Below are 11,308 nucleotides of genomic sequence, written 5' to 3' on the forward strand. Positions count from 1 at the left end.
GCAGGTTCTCAAAAATGCAACACATAGATATCAGGCTGTGGAAGACTAGATACCCCAGGAGTGTTATGTGTAAATCATTAACAAATATTTCTTTAATTCGCTCATCCTTTGTAGTAATGAATTTAAAACACATGTCCAGATTAAAAAAAACATTCCTACACAATTGTTGGGAAAGTAAATTGGTGCAGCCACTATGGAAAACACTACAGAAATACCTCAAAAAACTAATATTACAAATACCATATTACCCAATAATCTCACTTCTAGTCATTACTTGGAGAAAACAAAATCTCTGATTTGAAAAAATATATGCACACTATATAAAATAGGGGCAGAATATCTCAATCATTTTAATTCATCACAGGGATGAAAACACAGCATAGAGAATATAGTCAATAATTTTGTAACATCTTTCTATATTGACAGGGAGTAACTAAACTAGTTGGGGTTAGCAGTTAATAATGTAGATAACCATCAAATAACTGCGCTGTACACCTGAAATCAAGAAAATATTGCATATCAACAAGAATCCAATAAAAATATTTAAAAATTAAATAAATAAAAAAACCCCAAACACTCAATATTAAAGATATCCTTAAAATGATCACAGAGAAAAAATACAGTATTTCATATTGGCTACAATTTTGTCCCTCACCACAATTCCTGTGCAAATTCAGTAGAGTCATTTATTTCTTTCCAGCTTAATATCATAATCCTAGATCCCAGAAAGCAGCCATAAATTTTCAGAATACCCTCTTGACCTATTTGAGTTTATCACTGTAATCACTGTAATGGAGTTTGAATGTTTATTTAACTGGGTGGGGCTCTATCAATTTGACTAAGCTTAAACATATGTGTAAGAAACATCTCTTTGCTTTGTTCCCTGTTTCACTCTCCTTCTCTTTGTTTTTTCTCAAGTTTGGAAGCAACATCTTTAAAGGGGCATCAAGATTTTAAATATGGTCTGTTAAGAATTGAGAAATACGACTATGCTAGTTATATTAAGAAGCTCTGTTTATAGATACACAGCATTGCAAAGTGAAAAAACAAGACAAAACAAGCAGAAAGTATTTCAAAACACAGATATGACAAAATACCTTTGTGCATGCCTATAAAGAGCTCCTAAAAATTAAGACTAAAGTATTACAAATTCAACCAAGAATGAACTACATGACTAAACAGACACTTCAGAAAAGAGAGTATTTAAATGATCAATAAGCATAAATAATCTTGCCCAATACTGTTGCTCAACAGGTAAACATGAAATTAAAACAAAATTCAGGTTACTACATGCCCACAAGTATGATCATAATTAAATAGAAAGAAAATGTTCAATGTTATCAAAGGTATTGAGCAACTGGAAGTTTCTTACATTGCTGCTGGACTGTAAATCTGACAACCATTTTGGAAAACTATTGACAAGAGCTACTGAGGCTCTTCTTAAAATCCACAAGGATGGGTGATATTGACCAAAAGGGAGCAAGAGATATTTTAGGCATTAGGTATATTTTCCATAGGTAGTGTATGCATATTGCCCAGAATTTATGAAGTTTTATACTGAAGTATATATAATATATATTATATAATATATAATTCATGATAATTGAAAAAAAGAACCAATGCAAATGAAATGCTGATTATATGTTCCTCTGATGTCAGAAAGCCATTTAAGATGATTCTTCCTTTAAATCCTTATTGTTTAGATACAGGCAGAGTTACCTATGCTTGGGAGAAACATGGTGCTTATTTTAAAGACCTTAGAATTCATTCATTCTTTTGTCACTTTATTTCTGTGTTTCTATTCCATGGTAATTAGAAAAAGACATAAACAAATCCAGCTGTAAAAATGCATCTCAGGAGAATTACATATAAGTTTGGAGGACCTGAACAGTATATTAGAGGATATTTATAAATCACAAGAATTAAAGACTCACCTAAACCTAGGGGCCAAGCTGGAAGAACCAGGTTTGTGGTCAGCTTTGGCTATGACTAAGCAACTTCTTATAGTCTCCCGAGGGACGTTGCCCTCAAATGCCTTTTTTCACCCCTTAGCTATTAACATGATAACTATTTTGGAGATTCTGAAGGCATTTCTGTACTGAATTTGACAACCCATCGATTTGGATACTCGTTTTAGCAACTAAGAATTTAGGACAAATTTTATATCTTAGTAGATACTAGTACAGTACTTCCTAAGAAGAAAAGAAAATTGGTGGTTGCAGGAGCTCGGGCAAAGAAAAGGAAAATAGGTGGAGCACAGGGCATTAAAGGCTGTGGCATTTTCTATCATTAACTATAATGCTGGTTACAAGATATGCATTTGTCACAAATGATAGATGGTATGTCACAAATGATAGATTATATAACACAAAGAGTGAACTTTAAAAGATACAATTTATTGTTAATAAAGTGCCTGTATTGGTTCAAAACTTGTAATTAATATTCCACAATAATTCAAGATGTTTAATAATAGGGGAAAATGTATGTATGAGTGTAAGGTATAGGAAATACCTGTACTTATGGCTGAATTTTCTGTAAATTACAACTGTTGTAAAAATAATGCCTTTTCATTAATAAAAGGAGATTATATAAGACATTAGAAATGTAATGCACTAATACAACATTCTTGTTAAAATATACTTTTCCTGAAAAAGTGATGCAATAGCTATCCTCCCCAGTGTTCCTGAGGCATATTTGTCAAATAAAGTTGTATATATTTAAAGTGTGTAACATGATGATTTGCTGAAGTGATGCAGTAAGTTCTAAGGGCCACCTTTACTAAGCAACAAAGTGATCTCAAGCACTTCCGAATAAGATTGGTATCTGCCTATGAAGAATTCTACTTGTATTCTGACTTGTCCTGACCTTAAAGCTACAACATTCTTTCTGATAAAGTGACTCAATAGCTTTTCTCCCCAGTGTTCCTGAGGCATATTTGTCAAATAAAGTGGTATATATTTAAACTTTGTAATATAATGATTTGACAAAGTGATACAATAACTTCTAAGGGCCACCCTTACTAAGCAACAAAGTGATCTCAAGCATTTTAATGAGTTTGAGGGCCTCTGTGTCAGGGACTAGGAATTAACAAGTTATCTAAAGTAGGTGTAATAAAAAGTGACACAAAAAGGAGGGTATACACGTGATGGATCACATGCTCTCACTAGGGTATATAAGCACTCCTGTACACATGCTGACATTCACTCTCAGGATCTTGCCTTGAACAGCAAACCCAACTCACCACCCCTGACAACATGGGCTACTGTGGCGGCTACTATGGAGGCCTGGGCTGTGGCTATGGCTATGGCCTCGGTGGCCTGGGCTATGGTTATGGCTATGGCCTTGGTGGCCTGGGCTATGGCTGTGGCTATCGCGGCTACGGATATGGCCCTTTCTATGGAGGCTACGGATATGGCTGCTATCGCCCATGGAACTATGGAAGATACTGGTCTGGCTGCTGCTGAAATCCTGCCCTGGAAGCCCAACATCTAAAGCCACAGGCTACTAAAGAAATTACCAAAAATTTGAGGAGAAAAGTTCATCCAGGAAGAAGCCAAGATAAAAATAAATAATAATTCATATCTTCTATTGTAAATTTACCACACATTTGCTGGCTCTGTGTCTCCTGGTGTCCCCTATTTGTACTTTCATTACTATGGCAATTATTTGTGCCCTTTGAAATAAATCATTCAAATTTGAAATGACACATTATGGCTTTTATTATTTGTTAATTTTATTGACTCGGATCTTCTTTTCACCATGTATTTCCCATCTTGAGTTCTTCCAAAACAAGCGTCCTGTAGTTCTGTTTATCTGTCCCCACAATTACCACAGCGAAATTAGCACAGAGTTTATGAGAATTAGTCTACTTTCAACATTAATCACCACATTTTTATTAGTGTGGCTAGTGTGATTTAAGATATTTACCTATTACATTTTAGAATAGATGGGTATGAAAATAATCACTATTAAACAATGCTGCATTTCAATGCTATTAACATATTAAGGCAAATTGTTTTTTGCAAACTTAACTCGTTTACTTAACATAAAAACAGATACGTGCAGCCGAACAATAAGACCTACAGTTTAGTCAACACTTAATAATGTATTAGCTTTACAATGTCTGAAAAAAGTAATAGCTCAAAGCCTCCACTGGACAACTCTACTACTTAGTTTTTCACAGAGTACAACAATAGCTATTGTATTTTCTGTCTGCTTAATAATACTTCTCCTCAGTTTGAGGAAAGGGCTTTCATTGGTATAAAGAAGAAGAGTAACGAAAATAACCCTAGAGTTATTCTGCTCCTTGGATCTCTGCTGGATCTAAGGGAAATACTCCAGCATTTCTTTATTTAAATGGAAGTGATATTGCCCATCATAGGGAGGACATGTCACAACTGGTTCCTCAGTCCTAAGAAAGATGTGTATCTGGTAGAGATAAATAGGTGGAGTGTAATGTACTAAAACCTATTCTAAAAACTATTAAAAAAAAAAAGATTTATTTGTGATCTTATTATGGCTTTAATTTGCCTTAATTAGAATGAAATATTCAACATATCAACTGTCTATACTATTTTTAGAATGATACCCTACAATGTATGATGTTTTGAACAAAAAAGAAATAATTGAAAAATAATGTATGTTATAGTCAAAATTTTATTCATAAGAACTAAAGATATTGAAAGAGGAGAAAGAAGTTCAAATTAAAAGTATCACAACATTCTGTCCATCCACAGACAGCATTTTAAAGTTGTTAAGATACCAAATCACATACTAGTGAAAATATTTTCAGTATCTGTCAAAATATCTTACCCCATATACAAAGAGATCCTGCTAATAATAAAATTATAATTAAACAAGTCCGATAAGCATGGGCAAAAATACTTACAAGGCATTTCAAGCACAGGATATCTAAGTGGCCTGTGAACATATGAAAAGATGCATCAGTATCATTGTTGCATAGGTAAAGCCAAAGTAAACCATCATCAGCTGTCACTACATAACACATGAATAATCAAATTAAAAGATTCTAAATGACCAGTTTGGTAAGGATGTGGAATAACTGAAATTCTTACTGGTGCTATATGGTGCTGGAATTATACATTTGTCTATCTGCACTGGCAAATACATACACACACGCACACACACACACACACGTGTAATTATATATGTGAATTAACTTCGCCATTCTTCCCTTTGTAAACCCAAGGTACAGTGATACCTAGGTCTACAGAAAGAGGTTATATAAGGTGTTACCTATGTAATGCAGAAAAGGGAGGAAAAGGTGTTTGTAAATATAGGGAGGAGATTATAATCTGCAATTTTGAAATAAATTGGGATAGATATATAAGAGAAGAGGGCCAGGATTTCAGTAAATAATTTTTAATCAACTTTTAAAACTACTTATGCTCATTGAAATAAGCCAGGTGGAAAAAGACCAAATGATTTCACTCATATATGGAGTATAAGAACAAAGAAAAAAACTAAAGGAACAAAACAGCAGCAGACTCACAGAAACCAAGAATGAACTAATGGTTATCAAAGGGAAAGGGACTGGGGAGGATGGTTGGGAAGGGAGGGATAAGGGAGGAAAAAGGGCATTATGATTAGCAGACATAATGTAGAGAGGGGGCACGGGGAAGGCTGTACAACAGAGAGAAGACAAGTAGTGATTCTACAGCATCTTACTATTCTGATGGACAGTGACTGTAATGGAGTATGTGGTGCGGACTTGATGATGCAGGGGAGTCTAGTAACCATAATGTCACTCACATAATTGTAGATAAATGATACCAAATAAAAATAAATAAATAAATAAATAAATAAATAGCTACTTATGAACAGATATTAATAAATAAATAAATAACAGAATACTTATGAACAGAAATAAATAAATAAATAAATAAATAAATAAATAGCTACTTTGTATCAGACTCAGAAATGACACTTTTATTCCATGCATCCCAAAGTCCACAGAACTTGGAATGAAGGAATAGTAAACAAGGGATTGTAATAATTACATACATCAATATTGGTTCATCAGTGTATCAGGCAAAACGTTTTCATTTACTTTTCGAAGTAGTCTGCCAAGTAAAATGGAGGCCATATATGATGAACAATGTTCTAAATTTGAACTAATTTAATTTTCTGGCATTCCTTCAGTTTCCACAACTGTGAAGGTGATTTTTATAGGCTCTCAAATGTTTCTGTTTCCTTATCACAGGAAGAAATGAATAATTAATTGGTTATACATAGGAATAATGTTTTTAAAAGGGGCACAATGGAAGGTTGAACATTGAATTTCAGTCATTTCATTCATTTAATTTCTAACAGGAATAAGGCAATTTAAAGAAAAACAGAGTTGAAGACACATCTAATTGAAAAGCATGACACTTCCAAGTAAGATCCGTCTATCTGTCTATGAAGAATTCTACTTGTGTTCTGACAAGTCCTGACTTTGAAGCTACAACATTCTTCTGATAAAGTGATGCAATAGCTTTTCTCCCCAGTGTTCCTGAGGCATATTTGTCAAATTAAGTTGTATATATTTAAAGTGTGTAACATGATGATTTGACAAAGTGATGCAATAACTTCTAAGGGCCACCCTTACTAAGCAAAAAAGTGATATCAAGCATTTTATTGAGTTTGAGGGCCTCTGTCTGTGTCAGGGACAAGGAATTAACAAGTTATCTTAAGTAGGTGTAGTAAAAAGTGACACAAAAGGAGGGTATACACGTGATGGATCATGTGCTCTCACTAGGGTATATAAGCCCTCCTCTACCCATGCTGACATTCACTCCAGGATCTTGCCTTGAACAGCAAACCAAACTCACCACCCCTGACACCATGAGCTACTGCGGCGGCTACTACGGAGGCCTGGGCTGTGGCTATGGCTATGGCCTCGGTGGCCTGGGCTACGGCTATGGCTATGGCCTCGGTGGCCTGGGCTATGGCTGTGGCTATCGCGGCTACGGATATGGCCCTTTCTATGGAAGTTACGGATATGGCTGCTATCGTCCATGGAACTATGGAAGATACTGGTCTGGCTGCTGCTGAAATCCTGCCCTGGAAGCCCAATATCTGAGGCCATAAGACCAGTAAAGAAATTACCCAAAATTTGAACCACAGAAGATCCTCCAGGAACTGGTCAAGACACTAAAATAATACTAATAATTCGTATCTTCTATTGTAAGAAGATTTGCAATACAACATTTGCCTACTTCATGTCTCCTGGTATCCCTTATTTGTACTTTCATTACTATGGCATTTCTCTGTGCCCTTTGCAATAAATTACTCTGATTTGAAATGGCACATTATGGCTTTAATTTGTCAATTTTATTGACTCAGACTCTCCTTTTCATCATATATTTCCCATCTTGAGTTCTTCCAAAATAAGTGTCCTGAAGTTCTGGTTATCTGTCCACACAATAGCACAGCAAAATTCTCACAGAGTTTATGAGAATTAGTCCACTTTCTACATCACCTCTTTTTTTGTGTGTTACTAATGTGATTTAAGATGTTTGACTTATTAAATTTTATAGTAGCTGGGTCTGAAATAATCTCTATTAAACAATGTGACATTTTAGTGCTATTAACATATTAAGGCAAATATATTTATTTACAAACTCAACTTGTTTACTTAACAAAAAAATGGATTTGTGCAGCCGAACAATAGGGTGTACACTTTTAGTCAACCAGGTCTAAACTGTGTTGGGTTTATAGTGCTTGCTGAAAGGAATAGCTCAATGCCTCCATGGAATATTCTTCTACTTAGCTTTTCTCAGAGTACAAACAAGAGCTATTCCATTTTCTGTCTGTTTAATAATACTTCTCCTCAGTTTAAGGAAAGGGCTTCCATTGGTACAAAGAAGAAGAGTAATCACAATAAGCCCTTGGATAAGGCTTGGTTACTCCTAGAAGAATATAGTATTATCACATTATTATAATTTGAAATTTCTGCTTTATGGATCCCTGCTGGATCTAAGGGAGTAATTCCAGCATTCCTTTATTTCAAGGGAAATGATATTGCCCATCATAGGGAGGGCATGTCACAACTGGTTCCTCAGTCCTAAGGAAGATGTGTATCTGGCCAAGATAAAAAGGCCAAGTGTGATGTACTAAAACCTATTTGATTTATTTGTGATCTTATGGCTTTAGTTTGCCTTAATTAGAATGAAATATTCAACATGTCAACTGTCTATTCTATTTTTAGAATGATCCCCTACAATCGACAATGTTTGGAAGAAAAAAGAAAGAATTGAATAATAATGTATGATGTATTCAAAGTTCTATTAGTCAGGACCAAAAATATTGTGAGAAGAGAAATAAATTTGAATTACCAGTATCACAACATTCTGTCCATCCACAGACAGCATATTATTGTTGTTAAGACACCAAATCACATACTAGTGAAAATATTTTCAATATATAAATCTGACAAAATATCAGTTCCCCACAAATAAGAGCTCCTGCTAATCAGTAATAAAATACTAATTAAACAAGTCCAATAAACACGGGCAAAAATACTTAAAAGGCATTACAAAGCACAGGATATCTATGTGGCCTATAACCATTTGAAAAGATGTGTAAATATTATTGTTGCATAGGTAAAGCCAAATTAAACCATAGTCAGGTGTCAGTACATAACACACAAATGATCTAATTAAAATATTCTAAATGACCAGTGTGGGTAAGGATGCAGAGCAACTGGAATTCTCACTGGTGCTGTGTGGTGCTGTTACTATCCATTTCTATATGTGCATAGGCAAATTGTTGGCAGAATCTACAGAACCTAATATTACATATATATACACACACATATATATATGTAAAATTACTTAGCCATTCATATCCTTGTAAACCCAAGGTACAGTGATACGTAAGTCTACAGAAAGACATTGTATAAGGTATTAGCTATGTAGTGCAGAAATGGGAGGAAATGGTGTTTGGAAATATAGGGAGGAGGTTATAATCTGCAATTTAAAAAAAATGGGATAGATATATCAGAGAAGAGGGGAAGGATTTCAGAAAATAATTTTTAATCAAATTTTAACACTACTTATGAACACATGCTTGAATATTCTTTATCCCACTCAGAACTGACACTTTTATTCATGCATTCCATAGTACAACAGAACAAGGAATGAAGGGTAAACAATGGGTTGCAATAATTATATACATTAATATTGGTTCATCAATATATCAAACAAAATGTTTTCATTTACTTTTCGAAGTAGTATGCCAAGTAAAATGTAGGCCAGATATGATGAGCAATGTGCTAAGTTTTAACTAATTTTAATTTTCTGGCATTCCTTCAGTTTCCATAACAGTGAAGGTGATTTTTATAGGCTTTCCAATGTTTCTGTTTCCTTATCTCAGGAAGAGATAAATAATTCATTCTTTAGACTGAGGAATAACATTTTTCAAAAGGTTACAATGGATTGTTGGACTTTGAATTTGAGTCATTTCATTCATTTAATTTGTAAGGGGAGTATAGCAACTTAAAGAAAAACAGAGCTGAAGACATATCTACTTGAAAAGGACAACACTTCCAAATAGGATTGGTATCTGCCTATGAAAAATTCTACTTGTGTTCTCACTGGTCTGACTTTGAAGCTACAACATTCTTTCTGATAAAGTGATGCAGCAGCTTTTCTGCCTAGTGCTCCTGAGGCATATTTGTCAAATAAAGTGGTATATATTTAAAGTGTGTAACATGATGATGATTTGACAAAATTATGTAATAACTTCTAAGGACCACCCTTACCAAGCAACAAAGCAATCTCAAGCATTTTATTGAGTTTGAGGGCCTCTGTCTGTGTCAGGGACAAGGAATTAACAAGTTAGGTTAAGTAGCTGCAATAAAAAGTGACCCAAAAGCAGGGTATACACGTGATGGATCACGTGCTCTCACTGGGGTATATAAGCACTCCTCTACACATGCTGACATTCACTCTCAGGATCTTGCCTTGAACACCAAACCAAACCCATCACCTCTGACAAAATGGGCTACTACGGCGGCTGCTACAGAGGCCTGGGCTATGGCTATGGCTTTGGTGGCCTGGGCTGTGGCTATGGCTATGGCCTCGGTGGCCTGGGCTATGGCTGTGGCTATGGCGGCTATGGATATGGCCCTTTCTATGGAGGCTACGGATATGGCTGCTCTCGCCCATGGAACTATGGAAGATACTGGTCTGGCTGCTGCTGAAATCCTGCCCTGGAAGCCCTACATCTGAAGCCAAAAGGCCAGTAAAGAAATTACACAAAATTTGTACCTAAGAAGATCGCCCAGGATCAGGCCAAGATACAAAATTAATAATAGTTCACATCATATAAGAAGATTTACCATATTACATTTGCCTGCTTCATATCTCCTGGTGTCCCTATTTGTACTTTCATTATTATGGCATTTCTCTGTGCCCTTTGCAATAAATTATTCTAACTTGAAATGGCACATAATGGCTTTAATTTGTTAATTTCATTGACTCGGACTCTCCTTTCCACCATGTATTTCCCATCTTGAGTTGTACCAAAACAGGTGTCCTGAAGTTCTTTTTATCTGTCCACACAATTACCACAGCAAAACTCACACAGCCTTCATGAGAGTTTGTCTACTTTCAACATTAATGACCTGATGTTTTTTAGTGTTGCTAGTGTGATTTAAGATCTTTAACCCATTAAGTTTTAGAGTATCTGGGTCTGAAATAATCACTATTAAACAATGTGACATTTCAATGCTATTAACATATTAAGGCAAATATTTTTTATTTACAAACTCAACTTGTTTACTTAACAGGAAAACAGATTTGTGCAGCCGCACAATAGCACGTACACTTCTGGTCAACATGGTCTAAACTGTATTAGCTTTACAATGCTTGCAGAAAGTAAAAACTCAATGTGTCCATTGAAAGCCTCTTCTACTTAGCTTTTCTCAGAGTACAACAAAAGCTATTCCATTTTCTGTATGCTCAATAGTACTTCTCCTCAGTTTGAGGAAAGAGTTTCTGTTGGTACAAAGAAAAAGAGTAATCACAATAAGCCCTTGGTAAAGGGTTTGATACTCCTAGAAGAATATAGTATTATCATGTTATTAGTTGAAATTACTGCTCTATGGATCTCTGCTGGATCTAAGGGAAATTCTCCAGCATTCCTTTATTTTCAGGGAAATGAAATTGCCCGTCATAGGGAGGACATGTCACAACTGGTTCCTCAGTCCTAAGGAAGATGTGTATCTGCTTGAGATAAAAAGCAGAATGTGATATACTAAAACCTATGCGTCTTACTTGTGATCTTATGGCTTTAGTTTGCC

At 35.2% G+C, this 11,308-nt stretch overlaps 1 protein-coding gene across 1 annotated transcript; it reads left to right on the forward strand.

The window, feature by feature from the left end:
• Nucleotides 1-3,219: 3,219 nt before the first annotated feature.
• Nucleotides 3,220-3,701, forward strand: LOC118933707 (keratin-associated protein 19-3-like). The gene has a single exon (XM_036928354.2). The coding sequence runs from the start codon at nt 3,255-3,257 to the stop codon at nt 3,462-3,464; it is 210 nt and encodes a 69-aa protein (XP_036784249.1). The 5' UTR covers nt 3,220-3,254; the 3' UTR covers nt 3,465-3,701.
• The last annotated feature ends 7,607 nt before the right edge of the window (nt 3,702-11,308 follow it).

The sequence above is a fragment of the Manis pentadactyla genome, chromosome 1, assembly GCF_030020395.1.
Source record: "Manis pentadactyla isolate mManPen7 chromosome 1, mManPen7.hap1, whole genome shotgun sequence".
Taxonomy (NCBI): domain Eukaryota; kingdom Metazoa; phylum Chordata; class Mammalia; order Pholidota; family Manidae; genus Manis; species Manis pentadactyla.